This window comes from Anabrus simplex, chromosome 2, assembly GCF_040414725.1.
Source record: "Anabrus simplex isolate iqAnaSimp1 chromosome 2, ASM4041472v1, whole genome shotgun sequence".
NCBI lineage: Eukaryota > Metazoa > Arthropoda > Insecta > Orthoptera > Tettigoniidae > Anabrus > Anabrus simplex.
This window is the reverse complement of record NC_090266.1, coordinates 820,824,038-820,845,856: the sequence shown is the minus strand read 5'-3', so window position 1 is coordinate 820,845,856 and position 21,819 is coordinate 820,824,038. Positions and strand designations below refer to the sequence as shown.

Here is a 21,819-nt window from a genome sequence, read left to right as displayed (position 1 = left end):
TAGGGATGTACCGAAACACTACCGATAGATGTCTCACGTGTAGTACCCGGTATGCGCTTGTCGATCGTCATTTGTTTGTATGTGTTTTTAATGGATGTTACCTAGTTAAATGTTAAAGTTAAAGATTTAATATATCGTTACGACAACAAAGACGACGAGAAAATTGTGATGCCTGACAATTGCTGTGTCCCAATGTCCCAAAATCAAGGTCGACCGTATTCATGCCATCAATTTCCTAAGCAAGATGCTTTCCGTAAAAAGTGGTTGCATGCGATTCGTAGGCAAGACCTACGAAATAAAAATATGACTCCTAATATCAAAGTCTGCTCGAAACATTTTACAGTTGAAGATTATGTCATTACTGAAACTGGTAAGTAAGCTAATTAGTACTAATTGAGAAATAATTTTATAATAAGGTAGTACATTCTTAAAGGTTAATATGACCTATTTCAATAATTTTAGGCGAAAGACGAAGACTTAAGGGGAACGCTGTACCTTCGATATTTTCATGGTGTGGCACCAGTACCTTGGAAATAACTCCGAGAGCAAGGAGATATAGAAGTAGGAAAACAGCCATAACACCGTGTGCGGTACGGTACACTGAATCACACAGTGATCTATAATTTGACACTGGAGCACCATCAATTTCAGACTTCCTGAACAGAAAATAACTCATTACTTCCAAATTTGAAATTTTTATACCGGCATTTGTCTTATGGTCCGAAACAAGATCCTGAAACTCGTGCGCTACACGGAAATGAAGTTCAGTCGTACTGGATGTAGCCCCAGGCACTGCTGTCACACCAATGTCGTGCCTTATGTACGCCTATAACCGGCAAAGAAAAGAACAAATGCCGTATTAGGAATGTTTTCAAAATGCTATTTGTACTTTAAAAATTCAATCTAAAAAAACGCTAAAAGAAGGAGTTGCTGCATTTATTCCTTACTGGTACCTCTCAATCAACTCTTGCATTTTCCGGATACTTTTTCGCCCCTTTTCTTTAATTCTGCTTCCAAATCCGCATTCGCCATTGCACCTATACCATTTCCCGTCTTGTAGAAAACATTAGCAGAATATGGTAACTCCATTTTAGTGCATTTAAAGCAAAAGTTTCGTTTCGATGATCGCAAATGTAGGAATACTCCATATAAGTCTCATGTAAAACAATCGAGCAGCGGAAAGCGCATACCGGGTATTACCATTACGCTGCCTAGCGGACAAGTTTTGCGTGATACATCCCCATTATCGAATAAGAAACAATTACTCCATAAGGACCCTACTTGTTTTGATGTGAATGTCAAGTGCATCACATTGTCAGTCGTACAGTAGAAGTAATTAAATGGAGTAATGTGAAATACATTGTGATTTTCTCCATGAGAAGTGATATATATATTTCTTCAACATGGAGAACCTATGATTAAGCCCATACCGTCCTTGTTCACAAAGGCTGTCCTGCTCATAGGTAATAAATACATTTCTCTTCTAGCTGTGAATTCTCTGGAACAGTCCTTGTTTGAAAAAAAAAAAAACAACTCTTCACTCAGATTAAAAGTTAATTAACATTATATCTGCACAGACGAAGTACTAAAATGTTTTATGATATTTCTTATTGAAAACAATGACTTCTCCATCTGCCAGTATGAATTTATAGCCATCTGAGGAGCTCACATGACAGTCCATCAAGTTTTAAGTGACGTAGCAAACACAAGATAGCTTTTGACTTAGTCCAATCAGGTGTTACACAGAAATTGTTCGAGGACTGTCTCACCATATAAAACATTAATTGATAAATTAAAGGTTCATAATGAGTTAATTATAGAAGTGCCACAGGATTCCATCTTTCCCCTGTCTTTACTCTGGTCTATTTCATGATTATTATTTTATTATTATTTGGGATCATAAAATATCAGGCAAATTCAGATACCGTAATTGAACATCAATCACTGTTGAGTACAGGAAGGTTTCGGGTTTCAAAATTTACAGGTATAACCAGATAATCCAAAACCAAACCAAACGTCATGTCACTACAGCCCTGCCTTGGCCTACAAAGCGACCGCTGCTCAGCCCGAAGGCCTGCCGATTATGAGGTTACGCATGGTCAGTGCGACGAATCCTCTCGGTCGTCATTCTTGGTTTTATAGACCGAACCAGGTAAGGTAAGACTGTGAAAATTTCACTCCTGTACATCTCTAACAAACAAATACTTTTTACTGTATTTTTCGGACCAAACGACGCTCTTTTTGTTACAAAAAGTACTACCTGAAATAAGGCTGTGTCTTATGGCCCGAAGGTCTATCATACTTAGACATTGAGTATACGTGATTTGCTACACCAATGCTCAAAATATTCTTTCACATCTGGGCGACTGGAGTGGGACATTGATGATGATGATGACTCTCAGCAGTTGACCCCCCTTTTGTTAGTGCAGTTAAGAAACAGGGGCTATGGTAGGCCTATACCTGCATTTGTCTGACAGGAATGTGAGTTGCCAGGGAATTCGTATCAAGACTCGCAACTCCTTACCCGACCGCCTCCTTAAACTCTGCTTGGCGATCCATGACAGCACGGTACCAACACGGTAGGGACACAGTCCTACATGTGAAAATACTCAACTGCTGTTCAATGCAAATGGAATGGTTTATACTGTTTGGCGATTGCGGACGACACAGTACGGTCGAAGCATAGTCGCAGCACAGTCCTACATGTGAAAACAGGCCTTTATCGTACCAGGCAAACCCAAAGAGCTGCGACCTTAACTACTGGTATAGGTAACCTTCAAGGTAAATCTTCCACTTTGTAATCAGCAGCAAGTTCCAGTAGTTACAAGTTCCGGTAGTGATAATTTTACCGTGCACAATGTTTGTACAGAAGAGGTTTCTTTACGACTTGGCATTCAAATTAAAAGTTATGAAATACAAAAAATTACATGGTAATAGGGCAACAGGAAAACAGTACCTACTTGTGATTTGTAAGAGTGGCAGTATTGCACTATCTGCCGGTAATTTGTGTTTGTACACAAATACAGAGAAATTATATTTTTTACTAAAATTTTCATCATAATATCAGTGTGCGTCTTATGGTACGAAAAATACGGTAGTTTATATAATCTTTTCAAGTGTTTTAGAGGAAAAGTATAAATTAGGTAAGCATTTTGCTCATGAACAAATTTCAGTACTTACCTTTCTTTTCTGCTTCATTATCATCAGTAGGCTCAGTAGGGGAAATCTGAGCTGTCACTAGAGCATGGTAGTGTCCACGCAGTTCCATTAATTTCTCATGAGTTCCTTCTTCTACAACTTTTCCCTCTGACAGAACCACAATTTTGTCTGCCCCACGTATGGTAGAGAGTCGATGGGCTACAATTATGGTTGTCCTCCCACGGCTTGCTTGGTCTAGCGCTTTCTGGACCTTTGCTTCACTACCTGTATCAAGAGCTGATGTGGCTTCATCCAACAACAGAATTGTTGGTTTTCGAACTAGTGCACGAGCGATGGCAATCCGTTGCTTCTGTCCACCTGATATCTGAGCGCCTCTCTCACCAACCAGTGTATCGTATCCCTGCAAATCAAACAAAACAATCAACTAGTTTATCATATTTACTATCAGATCGATAGAATGCGTGACTTGCACTGTATAAAATTAATGTATACAACCCTTTCCACACCTGCAGAAATGCCAACTACTACGGATATTCACTAGTTTCTACGAATTCCTCACACATACTATGGCAAAACGGAAGTGCTACTGATTATTGCGGATTTTATGAATTTAAAATATTCTCCATTTCTACAGCGAACACGAAAAAAATAATTTTGTACGTTGGAGACTCGCTGTTAGAAAATTGTTTGTGAAAAACTTATGAGATGGTGACGTTTGTTTACAACCTTTGACGACGACCGTATAACATTTGACGAATGCAAGTTCATAGTAGATGAGCTCGATTGTATATACTGTATTACTTCTGATTTAGTAATGAGTTACCTGTAGTTCCGTTGCCTGCTTTGGTCGCAAAGTGGTATAGTGTGGGGTAGTGCCAGTATCTATATCGGAAGGCCGGCGGTTCCAAGGTAGTCTTCGGAGTACACGTGGCACGGCTGGTCCGTGTTCCGAAAAGCTCTGCACTCCGACCGACCAACCGAGCAGAGGACGGCTCTACCGTGGCTCTACACCTCTCTATACGAGATACAGAGAGGTGCAGGTTCCCACAGCCAGCTGTCCTAAGAATGGTTCTCTATGATTTTCCATTCTCCTGCTCTAAGGCAAATGCCAGGACAGTTCGTAGTATAGGCCGCGGCTGCCAACTCTCACACCTCCTCCGCACATCTCCACCACCACCACCACCACCACAGATCTCCTGGCCGGAGAGACGGCGTCACCATCTAAGTGGCCCGCCTCCCACTTGAGGGGAAGAATGAAAATAATTTAGTAGTATTATACAGGAGAAGTGAAGTACATTAAATTAAATATCACGAAGACTTTATACCCGATACAAGAACAAGGACAGAAAGTTTGTTGGTGTATTCCTGGAGGAAAATAGAAAAATGTCCTCTTTCTCTGGCCTTTGCTATCATAAGCAGTTTACTGAGAATGACCTCCACCGTGAGAGAAAGAAACAACTGAAAATGCTACAAGGGGAGTAGTTACAGTATATATATTCTTATATTTTTTAACTCGAGGGAATTAAAAAATCGTGTCCTACCCCCAGGTGGTGCAGGTCTTTTCAGGTACACCCGGAATGGAGGTGAGCAGCATGTGCCATTCTGATCACACATCAACCTTGCTGCCATTCTTAAATATCTGACAGTACCGGGAATCGAATCTGGGCCATCGAGGATGGCAGCTAATAGCGCTGACCGTTACGCTACAGAGGCAACACCTGTTCTCATATTCTCACTACTGACAGCCACCTTCCAAGATTGACATCGCTGCAGCTGTGCCACACTCGATGACAAATTCTACAGAATACTGAGGTGTGGAATGATGGAAGCTGGCGTGACTTGTGGTACATCTTTACGAACTTGTATCCTTAACGTCTAATTTAATGATAAGAGCATTAATTTGATAGAGCATTTTATTTGTCGGGAGACAACTGTTACATTACTTATCTCTGGAGGCAAAAATAAATGTACTTTGAGTATCTTCAGAAGAAAATCTATGGGCATAGTTGAGAGATATGTGGGTAAGTGACGTAAATATTTTTACCTGAGGAAGTTTGCTAATGAAGTCATGAGCATTGGCTTCCTTAGCAGCAGCGATTATCTCTTCCTTTGTGACAGAATCTCGACCGTAACGTATGTTCTCTGCTATAGTAGTCTGGAAGAGTACAGGTTCTTGGCCAACAACACCTATCTGACTGCGTAACCAGGCCACATTCAAATTTTTCAGATCCATACCATCCAATTCAACCTAATAAAAATCACAATGTTTAAAGTTTAATTAAAAGCAGGTACTAATTATATATTTATAATATAGTATGGGTAATAGTTTCATACTGAGTGTTATGAAGTTCATAAAAGCAAAATCACCTCCGTACAGGCCATGAAGGCCCTTAGAGGAGTGGAAGGTAAAGGCTTCCACCATTGTTAACCTCGGCACGCGATGGGGTAGAGTGGTTAGCTCTCCGTCCGGCCGCCTTTGCCACCAAGAATTAACCTGGTACTCATTTTCGATGCAGGCTGAGTGAACCTCAGGGCCATATGCACCTCCCGAAGTGGAAATCTCGTTTCTTAAATTTTACGACTTCCTGACGGGGATTCCAACACACGTCCTTCCGGGCGAACCGAGCACGCCTTTACCGCCTCGGCCAGGTAGCCCCTGTTATGAAGTTCATAATCGCTAAAAATTCCTGACTGTTAATATTAATTGTAAGATTTTATCTTTGAAATTTTCTCACTAGTATACTTATTTCATTAAAGGAAATTTCCCTTGAACATAGCTGGTATATTGACAGGTGGATGCAACATTTTAGGTTATTTTATACAAAGCTTGATATTTTTCCTTTGAACAATTTTTCAAAATATGCCTCAGATATTAAAAGTCAAACTACCTTGCACAGGTAAATCACTATTCCTCTCTATTAATTTGCCTTATCTTTCTTGATTTATTGTTAGTATTCTGCCCTTGTTTAGTGACAATTTTGATACTTTCCATTAAACGGAACATAAACTGAGGTGAAAAGGCTGACAGCAAAATTAAGTAAATCATAGTGACCTAAAGGGGGAAGGTTGGAGAGTGTTAGAGCACTCAAACACAGCTCAGAATCTGCTTTATCAATCCATATACCTAATATAAATGGGTGGTGAATACGAAGACAACGACGCAAACAGAGAAGTCCTGCAAAAACATCATTTTAATACCAGTGTTGGAAATAAATACAAAACTTCAAGACTTCATGTCCTCGGTTGCTGATGACAGCAAATTAGAGCTCTCTAATGAGGTAATTGATTTTACCTTAATAATAAAGACCTAAGCCTCCGTGGCTCAGACGGCAGCGCGTCGGCCTCTCGCCGCTGGATACCGTGGTTCAAATTCCGGTCATTCCATGGGAGATTTGTGCTGGACAAAGCGAAGGCGGGACAGGTTTTTCTCCGGGTACTCCGGTTTTCCCTGTCATCTTTCATTCCAGCAAGACTCTCTATTCTCATTTCATAGCATCAATCATTCACTAATATATCACTTTGGGAGTGGCGACCCCATCATAATAATAGCCTATATATGATTCATTCATTACATCCCTGACCCGGTCACTGCTGGAAAACAGGTTGTAGGTTTTCATTTTCATTTTCAATAAAGACCTAATAATTGAATACATATCCTTAGTGTTTTTATGTATCGTAATGAACAGCAGTGTTCAAGAATTTAATATGACAATCTTGAAAGTACAATTTTGTCATCCATTTAACTTAACAAACCTGTTATTAATGATACACTAAATATGAGAATGACCGTATCATTCTAACCCCTTAAATGATGTACAATTAATCCCTTTCCTCGCCTATTTATTTGTAATATTATCCAATGTTTAGCTAACTACAGAAATGATCATTGCTTATTGCGTAAGAAGAGACTTTATTAAACAATAATTACTGCACTTTTCCTTTACTAATTCCTTATGTAAGGAACATATAGCATATGTTCTTCTATAATTTACTACATTTTTGTAAAGCTTAGGTAGTTACTGAACCCTTTAAGGGAAGGTAATGTATTCAATATTCTGGGACAGAACACGGGCAATTTTTAGAGGACTAGAGAATTTCTCTCATTTGCTCCTTCCATTAATTCAAATCATGAATCAAAGTAAACACCTTGCCACTTTTGTACCGGTATTTTCTTTCCTGGCCGTATACATGCTCGCGGTGTAGGAAGGTCTTCTGAGTATCACTCAGGGTCCACTTTCTGATCCATACAGAGTCTGGGCCATTGGAAGTTGGCTTTAGCTGCCCGCCACAATGTTGTTCTTGGGCACCCTCAGCCTCTCCTTGGCTCCGCAATGGCAAGAGCTTTATGTACATGATGATGATCATCACGCCGTTTGAGTGCTCGTACCAGCGGAGTTGTTTCTCCTCTAGTTACTAACTGATAACAGTGACTCTGCAGGTTGACGTGATCATTACGCACTCGGTCGGTCAAAGTAATGCTCGCAGGCCACTACTGTATACGCATCTCTGTGGCGTGCATTTGATGATCGTGCTTCTTATGCCTTGCCCAGAATTCGAAGCCATAATTCAGAGCAGGTCACACGATCATCCTTTAAACTTTCCGTTTAAGTTCAATTGTTATCCGTCTGTCGCACAGGACATCTATCAGCAATCACCATTCCATTCAGCCAACATTGATGTGGTGCTTGACATCGTCGTCGATTTTGGTATAGGTACCCGAGCCTTTTGAGTCATCATCAGTAGCTCGTCGGCTAGGAAGGGAGTATTATGCGGACCAAGCAACTCTGACTCGGCGAAGATCCAGAACAATACCCCAGGGCACTGATTCTCAAATTGTGGTACGCGTTACTGGGGTATGCGAGCAGCCTTCTGGGGAAAATAAAGAAAAATTGAAATATGGAAATAAATAAGAAGAAAGTTAAATATGTATATAGGGAGCCACGCTTCGCTTGAAGATTCACCTGGACTACGACACATCACAAAACTGTGTCACGCCATGCAGGCCCATACATACCATTGAAATGCTGATGGTTCGCAATGTCTGAATTCCAGAATTAAGATCGAAAACTGCTCATCCTTATGTATGAATTTGATATTGAGGCTAAAATCTAGCATTTTGTGAAAACTTTATACAAACACGGTATTCGGTGTTACTTTATTATCATTGTATTATACTTGATACAGACCCAAACTCTTATATGTCTTGTGATGTGTTGTAAAAATGTATTTAATTTCACAATCTCGTCTTATTTACGATGTGTATGTAAAATAATGGTTTATACTCAACTAAAAATGCCTCAAAATTAGTCGGCTACTCATATTTTTAAACCTTTCATTTCGTGGGGATACAACGAACTTTTAGCCATAAGTGAAGGGTACAATCTTACAATAGGTTGAGAACCTCTGACCTAGTGTATTGCGTAATATTCATTGTATATTTTCCAACATGCAGAGTGATACCGATGACAGACGCTCTGGTAAATGGCACTTGCCAATATTAAATTATTGCGAAACAGTGTCACATTGCTTAGTGTTAGCCTCAGTTATTAAGAGTCTGAAATTGATTTTACCGCAGGATTACAAATAATTATACAATGGAGCATGTATGACAGATGGTAGGAAGGCAGCAGGCAAGGATATGCCTCCCTAAATATAGACACACAGAAGTCTGACAGCATGAAAGATTTCTTGCATAGATAATCTTAACATACTGGTTCTTGATGACTCTGATTATATCATTGAGATTTTTCCAGTGTTATTTTTGCATCATATCCTGGGACAATTTATCCAGACAGCTGAAGTTGAGTATCAGCTGACCTGAGCATTCATTCTTGTTAATAATTTAAGAGATCAAAGCCAGTAATTCTTATAAAAATAAAAACAACAAGCCTGTGCAATAAAATCTGTATGTAATGTTAAGTACAGGCAGGGGTTACCTAATGAGAAATTTTGATATTTGTAAACGAGGTCAGTGAGTATGTTGTTATCTACTGAAAAACATATTGTTGATAGAAAAAGACCGTTAGAATATTAACAATTCAGAATAATCATGTAGTTCAACTGTACGTTCGTCACTCACCGTGCCCTGAATCGGATCATAGAACCGTTGAATCAGCTGAATGCACGTAGATTTGCCACAACCAGAACTTCCAACCAGTGCCACTGTTTCACCTCGATTTATGGTCAGGTTAAGCCCTTTCAGAATCTGTTGATAGAAATCTTTTTTTAATTTTTTGGGGAAAGATTTAACGTTGACTTGGCATACAAGAAAAATATTTGAATATAGGTTTACACATGCTTGGTGGCATTTTACTTCCTACCATATGAATATTTTATTTCAGAAACAAATAAGTCGGTGAACAGTAACCTAACTTTTCAGTAATTACAAAAAAGCCTTCTTGCGAGAATATTATTACCATAAACATATAATGCCAGTTTATTACGAGCTCTATATCATTTTACAGAGATGTTTGCCATTTTTGTTTAGTAAAAAAAATATTCTAAATCATTCCTTTCTATTAATAAAACCATTCACTTATTTCTGAAATAATCACATGGTAGGCTAAAACATAATAATTTTTTTAATATTTTGAATAAATATAAACATAGAAAAGCTTCAAATTAGTACCTTATGTTAAGAATATAATACATAAAAATATAAAGGGATATATCATTATGCGCAAGTTTGCTTCTTCTAGTCCCTGGAAACATTGCGAAAACTGGCCAGCTGCGTAATAGTTTCGTATAGAATGTTCTAGTCTCCTCCTGAGGGATATGTCCATCAGTTTGAAAATATCTTCAACTGTCTTCGTCTTTATTGGTAAACACCATTCAGGATGTGCTGAAGTGGCATGAAAACTCAGTTGTTAAACACTTGTTGTGTGGAATATTATGACACCGCAGGCCATCAATAAAGTTCCGTACAATAATTACACTGTCATTACTGACAAGGTGGCTAAAATGAACATACCATACTGGCTGATTTTGAATTGATCTTTCTATAGCCTTGGAACTTCTCTCTCTGATGTCTCAAGAGACGTAAGATTTTTCTTGTAATATCTTCGCCACCGGTGCCACTAGTGTTTTATAAACAATCTGGGATCGCTACTTGAAAACTATTCTTCTAGCTGGATATTACAATCAGTTCAATGTAATCCTTCAATGTGTAAATTCGATCACACTGATTCAGTTTCTTTTCAAAGCAGGGAAAGTTATGCTATACGGAAGAAATGAATGCTCCCGACGGGAAAATACCATACTGTGCAGTTCCTTTTTATTTACCTTTTGCAACTTCCTCCATGTATGGGCTTTTAAGTGCAAAAAGAATGTAAGTCACTGACTTACGTGTATCAACATTAAATGCCACTTTCCATGGCTATCTAAAACTCTCAGTAGTAACTGCCATGTTTTCTTCTGTTTGAAATTATGAATGTACATATATAGAAGGTAACCTTACTGTTAAATCAACATGACCTAAATAGTGACTTCTTGTTTCTGAAATTAACTATTCATATCTCAGTGTAGGATGTGGATCACAACTTCTCAAGTTTCTTCTGTACAGTATAGGTCAGAAACAATGCTTATCTGATATTGCTACTAGCTTAAGATGAAATTCTGTATAAAAAATTAATACGTTTAGAACACTCTGTAGATTCATCATAATACAATACAGTACCTTCACATCCTTTCTTGATGGATATTCAAAATGCACATTGGAGAATTTGATTGATCCATTGATATTGCTAGGCTGTTCACCTTCTGAAGACCAGCTGTTGATGGGTGATACTCTGTCAATTATAGCAAATACCTTTGCTCCTGCACCTTTTGAAATACCAAATGTCTCGATTAATGGTGACGCCATACCAAAATTCATTGACCCCATCATTACACCAAAGAATACCTGTTAACAGAAAGTTTATAATTAATAGATCATTTAGACATTTAAGAATAATATTTCTTAACTTTAAAATGAGATACCTAGTATACATGAAAGTGGAATTTAGCGCGAATCTCCTCATTGTTATTATTCTCTTCTCGTAACGCGTTAAATTTGGTTGTCCTGTGCCTTAATCTACATTAGAAGTAATATCAAGTTCTCAGTTATTCAGTTTATCAATGAATAGCATAAAGTAACAAGTTTTGATGCTTTTTAGACTAGAAATATATTTTTCAGTAATAAGCATAGTATTCGTAATTTGTTTGTCAAATCATGTACAGTAATTATAATTTCAACGTCTACTAGCATTTCAAGAGTGAAAATTAATTGCTAAATCTTGATTTAGGTTATATACTGCACCCATCTGGTCGAGTCTGATTGGAATAAAATATTAATTTCAATAAATAGTATATGTGCTTTTTGCCAGTAGGGGCCTACAGCAAATTTCAGTTCCAATACAGCGGAAAATCTTCAAAGACCTCCGGAGTAGCGTACTAAGCCACTCGAGTCACAAAATTTCATGCTCTGTTTTGATCAAAAAACATTATATCTGAAGAGATAGCTTGCATATCCGGTGCAGATGTTCGAGAAAGTTTGGGGAACAACGAACGAACGAACGAACGAGGGAACTTTCTATTGAATAGCAGACAAAGAAACTGCAGTTAGACAGAGAAGGAAGATCCAAACCATCTACCCGAAACTCCTTATTTGCCTTGGAATCATCCAGACAGAAGAACATTGAAGACACCTCAGCCAATAAAAATTCGCCATTTCTACAATTTTAAAAGTAACGGTCAAGATTATTCAGTCAATCCGTGGTATGTGATATGAGTTAAATAAGATTTTGTGTGAATAGAACACTAGATAAAAATAAGAAAATTTAGAAGTAAGTGAAAATGTTAATTGTGGATCAGGAAATTAATAATGAGAAAGTGCCTATTAGCGAAGCAGATGTTAGAGGCTACCGCCATATCTTGACTACGTCATCAAATCTGCGAAGCAAAATATCACTACCCCAGCCTTCAAAGTTATTTAAAAACGAACGATCGATTCTTGAGTCATGGCATCTCAATTGAAACGCAGTGATTTTGTGAGTTCCGCAAGACGGATAGTGAATTGATACGACTTTTAGTGTAGAAAAGTGATGTTATTAATAGCTAAGATCCTCGATCATTGTAGTGATATCCTTCCGCCAGAACTTGAAGGAAGGTAGGAGATGAGCAGCTCTTGTCAAATCGGTCGTACTGTGGACTGTCAGCCGGTAAAGACGTGAGTTGTGATCGCTGTACTCTAAGTAAATAGTTGCATGACACTTAGAAAATATTCTATAGTAGTAACCACGGGAAGATGTCCAATAGTTTTATCTTTGAGATGGCACTGCCGATTTCAAACTAATGACTTAAGAAATTAAGGTAGATTTCGAGGAGCAGTAACAGAATTGTGATAAAATGGAGAATTTATAAGAGGAATTGACACTTCAAATAGTGTTTCAGTTTTCTGAGGTTTCTTAATCTCAAATCATAAACAGTTTCACAGGCAAACGGACGCATGTTTAAACGTTGACCAGCCGGCAGTTGTAAAGTTCTTTCGATTTCCTTCATTTGTAGAAGGCGCGAGCCGAGGTTTGTAAAAGAAACAATAGTACAACTGTTTCTGACGTGGTCAGTAGAATGTGAGTGTGCAAGCAGGGCGGAATTTCCAGAATAGGCTAATGACCGCACACAATAAAGTCTTCACGAGTTGACCTTGCTCGAAGCAGGTAAAGGAAACTCAGAATAGCAGTATCTGCTACAAAGTTACGGGAGTACAGCTGACCAAAACACGTAGCGCGGAAGGAACACAATCGTGTTAACCACATTAGAATCGCTAAAATTGATAAGTGTTAAATTAAACAAGTTATAACATAAATGTGTTAATATTGTATGTTGTAGGATGTGTGTTAGATTTAAGGCTTCAAGATTGTGTAACGTGTGTAGAATTAAGTTAAGCAAGACCATGTGTGGGTACGGCAAGAATATGAAAATGTCCATTATTGAGATCAACATGTTTTAATTCACCAAGGACGGACGCCAGCGCGGACCATGGGGTAAACGAGATTGCATCTAAGTGAGTACGTCATAATTAATAAAATCTATGATGTATTTTACAATAAATGTATATTATTATTCCGCGAGTTGTCAGCACTATTATTAATCAGTGTTTTGTTTAGTGTCGTAGTTAGGAGCACAGTCAATATCTTTGCATATATTTTTCTTTATTCACGCACAGTTATTGTAATTATTTTTATTAATATCGAAAACATTTAGACGTTAATGTAAAGGCCTGCATTCAAGTCTAAATTAGGTGCCGCAAGTGTTTATTTGACGAAAGTGTAGAGAGTAATAACGTTTGATTTTATGTTCATGGTCATTTTGATATTGAAAGTAACCAGGCGAGTCGCGCCGTCGAAGACAATAGTAATATTTATAAGTGTGAATTAGTAACCTTTTTGTCTTTCTTTGATTGTATTTTCAAAGAGATCATTTTAGTGATGTAGACAGGCACATGTAGCTAAATGTTGGTTATGAGAAATTTGGACCACAGGTAACAGTTATGATCACACAACGATTACATATTTCAGTATGATAATGTTGATGGTTATTCCGATGCGTTTGTATTTTAAGAAAATATCCTGGAAAATCAACTGGGAATTAATTAATGTTGTAAAAGGAGTTATTTAATCTATTTGAAGATGCGATGTTGAGTGACGATGTTTATTGAATATGGAAGAGGTCCAGATCAGTGCATTTATAGAGTGTTATAATATAGTCTTCTCATTGGAAATAAATAAAGAGGAATTTATATGCCAGTGCATGAGCTGATGAGAATTAAATGCCAGCGGATGAGATGATGAAAATTAAATGCCAGCACATGAGCTGAGGCGAATTTAAAGTCCGTGGATGAGCTGATGGAAATAGTAAAATTATATGAGCGGACAAATTAATTCGTATGCCAGCTGATAAGCTGAGGAAAATAATATGAAGTAAATGCTCACAGATAAATATAAGAATCGTAGGACAGATTAAGAAAACCAATGTGACGCAACATCGCAATTTAGTGTGATTACGCACCTAATCCGTTAGAGATTTACAATCACGGCAATATTGTCGAGTTAACCCGAACACCCAATTGAGTTTGCCAATATATTGGATATAGGATATTTTTATTATGGTAATGCTTTTGAATTTGTTATAATGTAGTTTTTGTTGACATCGCCTGTTTACATATTTTCTTGTATCGTTAGTAAATTTATTTCATTTTTGAATGACAAATCAATCTAAGTTCACTATTGCTAACCGTAAAAATAGCCATGAAACAACACACATGGTCATGGCAAGCGCTAATTTAACTGATTTGAACTCCATGGACATTGAAATGAACAAACCTCGTAGAATCAGACATTTAAGCAATTCGGTGCTAGAGTGTTCATTTGTAGTTATGTGCGTTGAATAATCTGCGTGTAGATAAATTAGAGTAGTGTTAGAAATAGGATGTCTTTCATTTCAGCTGTGCTTTATTATTTTGAGTTGGCTAATGTAGATGGTATTTGACTGTAACTCCCAGTGTAATATAGTTGACATTTTATTCTTTCTTTTTTTGAATGGGAGAGTTACCCACAGTGATTTATTTAATGTTAGGGAGGTAGACTGCTCGCGTAATAATTCTGTAAATACTTCTTAGATTTATTGATGTTACTCAAGCGACAATGTCCGCCACCGTAGAGTAACAGTTAGCACTATTAGCTGCCTCCTCAGTGGCCCGGGTTCGCTTCCCAGTACTGCTAGAAATGTAAGAATGGCAGGAGGGCTGGAATGTAGTTGAAATGCTACATGCAGCTCACCTCCAATGGGGGTGTGCCTGATAAGAGCTACACCACCTCGGGATGAGGACACGAGTTTACTTTAAGCGAAAATCACAAGTATTTATGTTACTGAACAGAAAAATTGTAAAATAAATTATCTAAGATAATAGAACCAATCTTACGTCAATTAAGAATTATCAGTTACAGCCGTTCAGATAACTATGGTTAAAATTAAGATATAGACTGTGATTTTCACATAATGGATTTTTACACAATGATTTCAAGGTTTATTTGAAAATGATATTTTAATCATTTATAAGGTAATGTAATGACTCCGTTATTTGTGAATGTTCTGGGGTATTAAAACTTTAGCACGCACATTGTACCAGGTTATGGTATATTTCAGTGGCTAGTTTCCTGAAATTTTCAGTGACACATGTTTTTTATTGTATCCACATTCCTAACTTTGCTTGTTTGTAAAACATGTTTAGATAATAGTAATCGTCGAGTTAATGTACAATCAGTGTACGAGAATCCATGATTTGTACGTTAATTAATTAGTGTAATTAATAATTTTTGTTAATGAGTTTTCATGTAACCTTTGGGAAATATAAATGTTTGAACAAATTAAGTTACATTTTCATTATTTGATTACTTAGCTACACTTTTACTAATAATAGCCACTTTTATCTTTCTTATTTGGTTTATGGGTGAGGGATTGTTTAATTTTATTAATACATTTTTATATTTTAAACTATCAGTCTGTGTCGGAGTATTATTATTTATTTAGTAATATAGTTTAGCCTTCACTTTGGTAATCCGTATCATTGCACTCAAAGACAACCTTGAACTGATCACCCCTGCAGAGGGAATCTTCACTAGCGGTAAGTATTTCATTTCAAGCCGAGGCAAGAACCACTACTAAACACCGCAGCTCTACCGGTAAAGGGTGCAATACCAAGTCATGCAATCTACAAATAGGGTGCTGAAAATGTCCTCCAAGAAATTGTCCCTTTCATCTTCCACCCTCCCTTTGAAGAAGTATAACTTATAATGATTTTATGTCATTATGTAGGTACCGTTACTAATACCAAACTCCCAAACATGTGTTATCATATTCTTCTTCTTATTTACGAAATATATAATACCAAAGTCATACCTTATTTGCCTTCTTACCTAAATTTCAGTCCCTGATTTTGAATGCTTTCCTTTTCTTCCCCTTCAATTTCTTACTAATTTGTGTCTGATAGGAGTGTGCCAAAATTAGTAAACACCCACATAATTTTTGCAACGACTAGTAAATAGGATGATTTAACTCACTGAAACTTTCCACAATAAATTTGTTTCTCTTTCTAACCGTATAGGAGACCCAATTTCGCTTGATATTTACCTATGCGTACCGTTTAATTTAAAATGAAATTCATCAGACAATCGTGTGATGAACACACTTCATTTTACTTTCTACAAAATTCATCTTACATCATCTCCAACTGTAAATGACACTTCAAAATGGTGTTACAATATTTGACCAACAGACATGCTGACGCCATTTTGTTCGACCCTCCTGACCATCACAAGATGGCATAGTGACTGTAACCCTCTTTAGAGAAATCATAATGCTAGACTTTACCACCACAATTCGATTCAGATTTTTTAAAATTTCATAAATAACTGATACATAAACATGTATACATTTTTGGACCCTTCTGTATATAGGTTAAAGTTCCAATTCTTGCAAAAATACTGAAGTTTAAATGATAAGCAGTGGTCTTTGAACTAAAGGATTAGTTCTAAAATTTAAGATTATCTGATAATAGTAATATTATTTTAACTTACTGTAACCATGACTGCAGGTGTGTAAGTCGAATCATCCTTATCTATGACAAGACCTACACCATACCAGAAGGCAAGCGCATAGCTTGCATAAATGAAAAACCACAGTAGCCCAAATCCAAGTCCATTGAAGAAACCTCGTTTCACATTGATATTTCGAGCATAGACGAGATTCTTTGAATATCTGTAAAACATCAAAAACAGATCTTCCAGTTCTCAAAAAGCACTAGGATTTTGCCAGATAATACTGGAAGGAATGCTATCCCAAGTATATTTATAATTAATGTACTGAAGCATTTGTGGGGTTAATGGCACAATACAGAGATATACCAGTAATGAAGTACTTTTTAATAAACTGTTTTCAGTAAACACGAACTTTTCCATCTAGTTTCTTATTATGTTGTGAAATTAGAAGAAAAACACTAAATAATACAAATAGGTCATCAAGTACAAGTTATTTACACACACAATGCACAGTCAGTGACCTAACACCAAGTGCTCAAGTAAGTAGTTAATCCTATTACCATAAACCAGTTCAATACTCGTTCTGTTTTGCCATTGCCATAGTGATGAAATAACGAAGGAGTTGATTAACGTACCTTTCTGCTTCCTTTTCTTGTCCTCCAAAAGCAATGACGGTCCGCATCGAACTTAACACTTCCTCTGCAATGGATCCAGCTTTTCCATAAGCTTCCAGTTCCTGCTTGGCAAGCTTAGATGATACCTACAAGATGTGCATAACTTAGTTTAAACCTACCATAAATTAAACAGTATGTTAATGTCCCAGAGCATGCATGGATTTGACTTTGTAATTATTTCATATAAGAGACTTGGGAGGTCAAATTTATTTCCGAAATTCCTGGGGTTTTCTGGAACATTGCAGTCATCAGGATACACGCACACACTGTACAATACACATACAGTTCACTTAACTACACTTCCTTCATCAAAACTGATGAACTGTCAAGATAATAGATATTTTCCACCCGACTGATAAGGCTGGGAAGCAAAAACAAACATGTTGCGAAGAACTGTAGTTGATGAGGGAAGAAAAAACTACATGAATACGGTGGTGCATGAAGATGTGAAGATTGTCCTTTTCCTTGTCTTCTTGTGTTTTCATCTTTGTCAATGTCTCTTCTATCGCTCTCTCTCCCCACACTGACCTGTCATTGTGTTCATCCTTATTATGTGCTCGCATTCATTTTCTTATCCTCCGATTTTTATCTCTTCGTTCCTTACCGAACAATAAGCAAAGGTGCTCTTTTCATGAAGAAAATGATCTTCGAGCTGGGTTTGTTAACTTCGTAACGCCAAACAAGTAGATTTCTTCCGGCATGGATTGAAAAACTGGCCCAGCATTGGCAGAAGGTTATTGATAATGCAGGACATTATATTACAGATGAAGATGATGATGATGGTGATGATATTAATTATTATTATTATTATTATTATTATTATTATTATTATTATTATTATTATTGGCAAAAGTGTGTAGTTTACAAAGTCTTTGTATCCCAATATCCCGAGTGTGCAATAATTGAATGTGCATATTAACACCTCTTGTCACAGTTAAAACGCTTCGGACTAATGCATCAACCAAATAAAATAAATAAATAAATAAATAAATAAATAAATAAATAAATAATAAAGGAAATACTTTTGTAACGAAATTTTTATAAGCTAGTATAATTGTCACTGGTACTTCTTAGTTTATGGATCTACCATCAGCTACAGAAAACAAGAAAATAATATATCCAGTGGCTTGCCGCGCATGGACTAGTAGGACTAGGCTAGTCCCTTAATCCTGACGATAAAATATATGTTGTTATTTTGATCAAACATGTGACTTTGCAGTATTTAGCGCGCCAATAGCCATGTATACTCCCACACGTTGACTTTTACTACACTCTACTAAAGTTAACTTCTAGTCGTACATGTGGGTGCCATCTCTTTCTGCACAGCGCGTTGTCTCGGACAAGCAAGCCTCATAGCCGTCTTTCTCGTGACAGTACTAGCTCGAAACACCAATATGATTTTTGGTTGTAGATGTGTTCAGTCGTATGAAAGTTAAATAATCTCTTGTACCTTACAGGCGATATTATAGGAGCTGTATTTGATGTATTTTTATTCATGTGCTTACAGTCGTTCATAACATGTAAGATCGAATGCTGAAATAGTTTTATTCTTCAGCAGCGCAAAGTTTCGTAAATGCCCCATATACGATCAAGCAATTTGCGCAACAAAGGGTTTTGCACAAACATTTTGAGTGCATGGCACGGTTAGACATGTTTTTACAATTTTGTTTTATGTCGCACCGACACAGATAGGTCTTTTGGCGACGATGGGAGAGGGACGGCCTAGGAGTGGGAAGGAAGCGGCCGTGGCCTTATAAGGTACAGCCCCAGCATTTTCCTGGTGTGAAAATGGGAAACCACGGAAAACCATCTTCGGGGCTACCGACAGTGAGGCTCGAACCCAGTATCTGCGCGCCCCTAACCGCACAGCCAACTCGCCCGGTACGGATTGACTAGTTGCACAATTGTTTGAAACAAATCGGGAGAGACCGAAATAATTTGCGCAACACTCTCTGCCTGACAAGTGGTTTGAAAGTCTATGGCAGTGTTTGACAACAGTCGGCCATGTGAAGACGCTTTCCTGTATCTACCTGAGTCCTGTTTAGTATGGCGCCAACAAGAAACGTTAATAAATAATTCTGGCAGGAGTTAATCTCAGTTTATCACGAGTTGCCTGAACTGTGGAAAGTGAAATGTGAGGCATTATAAAAATAGGAAGGTACGGTATCTCAAAGTGGCTAATAATCTCTGTTCTGCCGATATTGGTTCCCTCGTGACTGTACTTATTTTTCCATTGAACGGTGTGATCATTTCTAGCAGCTCACCGAACGCATCTGCGTACATTCGAAGATAGTTTTTGTAGTCTACAGCAGAACTTATTTTTAGCTCTGCTACTAAAGGGTCATGACTACAGTCACTCCTCTTCAACCATTCCTTCATCCATATTCTCTGCTTTCTTTTTAGCTTTTTTGTTTTCTTTTCCGTCAAACAAGCAATAACTATCGTGGTGCAAGCAGCTTCTGTGTTGGACATCCTCTCCTGTTCAAAAATGAACTGAAGTTTGCACAAACCATTACAACGTGTATGTGCTAAAGTTTGAGCAAACAGGTCTTTGCAAAATCCTTTTGTTGACGGGACAAAATTTTGTACTTTCGGTCGTTTAAATATTATATTACTTGGTGCATTAAGTTAAAAAAACAGGGGATTATATCAAAATGCGGGACTACCCTAGATATCTGTATATTAGCGGTTTCTGTGGCGTAAGTCATCTTAGAAAATCTAACATTTATCATGAAAAATCACATTCATATTTGTCTGCAATTACAAAATAATGAACATCTAGGAAGACTAGGATTGACTTTCAGTTAAATGAACAACACAGAAGTCGATTCAAACAGGTAAATCATGAAACGGTTGTTTGTTGGTTAGAGAGGAACTGCTACTAAATGTTTTCATTCTTCCCCTGAAGGGGGAGGCGGGCCTCTTAGACGGTGACGCCTTCTCTCAGGCCAGGAGATTTGTATCGGAGAAGGGTTAGCGGCCATGGCCTATACTAGGAACTGTACCGTCATTCGCCTTAGTGCAGGAGAATCAAAAATCGCGGAAAACCATTCACAGGACAGCGGGCGGTGGGGACCAGCCACTCTCCGTCTCCCAATACAGAGGCGTAGAGTCGTGGCTACCCCTCCTCTGCTCGGTTGGCCGGTCAGAGTGCAGAGCTGTCGGAGCACGGACCAATTGTGGGCCGAGACCCACTCTGCATCCGCCGACTTAAACAGGAACTCTCCGTCAGAGGACATAACGAAAGCGAGGATTCACTTAATGGAGGTAACTATCAATTCAAAGTACGATAGTAAGCTGGATACTTATCTAATGAGCTCCTCCGTATTCACGGGCACACCAAAAAAAATTCAAAATAACATATAGAAAGTGAGAGCATTGCAGATGTAATTCCTGACTGAATCGGGAGAGGCAAGCTGCGTCATTTATTACCATAGTGCTGGCCAAAACTACTGAGATTTAAAACCTGTCCCAGCTTTCCACTGTTACGATACGTGATAAAAAGCAAAGTTCGGGAAACACTTGTTGGGTCTACAGATGTTAGATTTCGGTATAGACCGCTCTATGAGTGATTGGAGTGAGTGAGTATGTTTTAAAATGCTTGAGGAATTCCACTATGAACACAAACTTGTAGCTCAATGATACGCCAGAGCCGAAACCTTTTTCCGGTCATTTCTTTACAGTCGGTTGTCAAATGAAAAATGCCCCAATGAGGTTCTCATTCATTGCTATCTGGGACCTTCTTCAAAGAATGTTAAATATTTTTTTCACATTCCATAAAACGCACAAATGAACCTCATTGAATCAGAAGTCAGGAAATGATTTCTGACTGCTGCTGGCATAAGGTGGGATTGTGAATATAGTACATGAAAACAATGCAGAGCTCTCATTAGTTCTGTTTAACAATATTGTCAATGACTCAGATAACTGAGACACAGAAGCTTTTGTGGCAGCTAAAGGTTACGCATCATCAATGAAGGACTTTTCTGTTGGAGGTTTTCAGTCATATGTCTGCGCTGATGGACGCCTTGTTCAGTATTCTTCTGACTAAGGCTTTAGACGTCAAGTATGGCATGGACACATTTAAAGACCAAGTTCTTCGTCTTAATGTTAGAGAAGGAAGGAATTATTTTGACCAATTGTACAGCAAGCTTAACGACAGTGAGACTGCTGAATCCCCTAAAAATTAATGTAAGGAAGGTAGTTAAGAAAACATCAGAATTAAATATTTGCGACTGTATAATGAAGGTCTTGATACAATAATAGGTCAAATCGTACTGAAATTTCAAGATCTCAAAAACTGCAATTTCTTGAAATATTGGACTCAAAATACTTTAAGAGATCCGAAATTGCATTTTCTGGGAACCTCTTTACAACACTTAAATCAAATTACCACAGTGTTTTTAATTTTT

At 37.7% G+C, this 21,819-nt stretch overlaps 1 protein-coding gene across 3 annotated transcripts in view; it reads right to left on the bottom strand.

The window, feature by feature from the left end:
- The window catches only part of Mdr50 (Multi drug resistance 50), a 114,180-nt gene that overhangs the window by 48,744 nt on the left and 43,617 nt on the right, over positions 1-21,819 (bottom strand). For all 3 annotated transcript variants that reach the window (XM_067141510.2, XM_068225862.1, XM_067141511.2), the window contains exons 7-12: positions 17,369-17,493; positions 16,773-16,953; positions 10,835-11,059; positions 9,239-9,364; positions 5,204-5,407; positions 3,181-3,559 (exon numbers count right to left, since the gene is read on the bottom strand). In XM_067141510.2, coding sequence (XP_066997611.2) covers positions 3,181-3,559; positions 5,204-5,407; positions 9,239-9,364; positions 10,835-11,059; positions 16,773-16,953; positions 17,369-17,493 — 1,240 coding nt within the window. The remainder of the gene's footprint in view (positions 1-3,180; positions 3,560-5,203; positions 5,408-9,238; positions 9,365-10,834; positions 11,060-16,772; positions 16,954-17,368; positions 17,494-21,819) is intronic.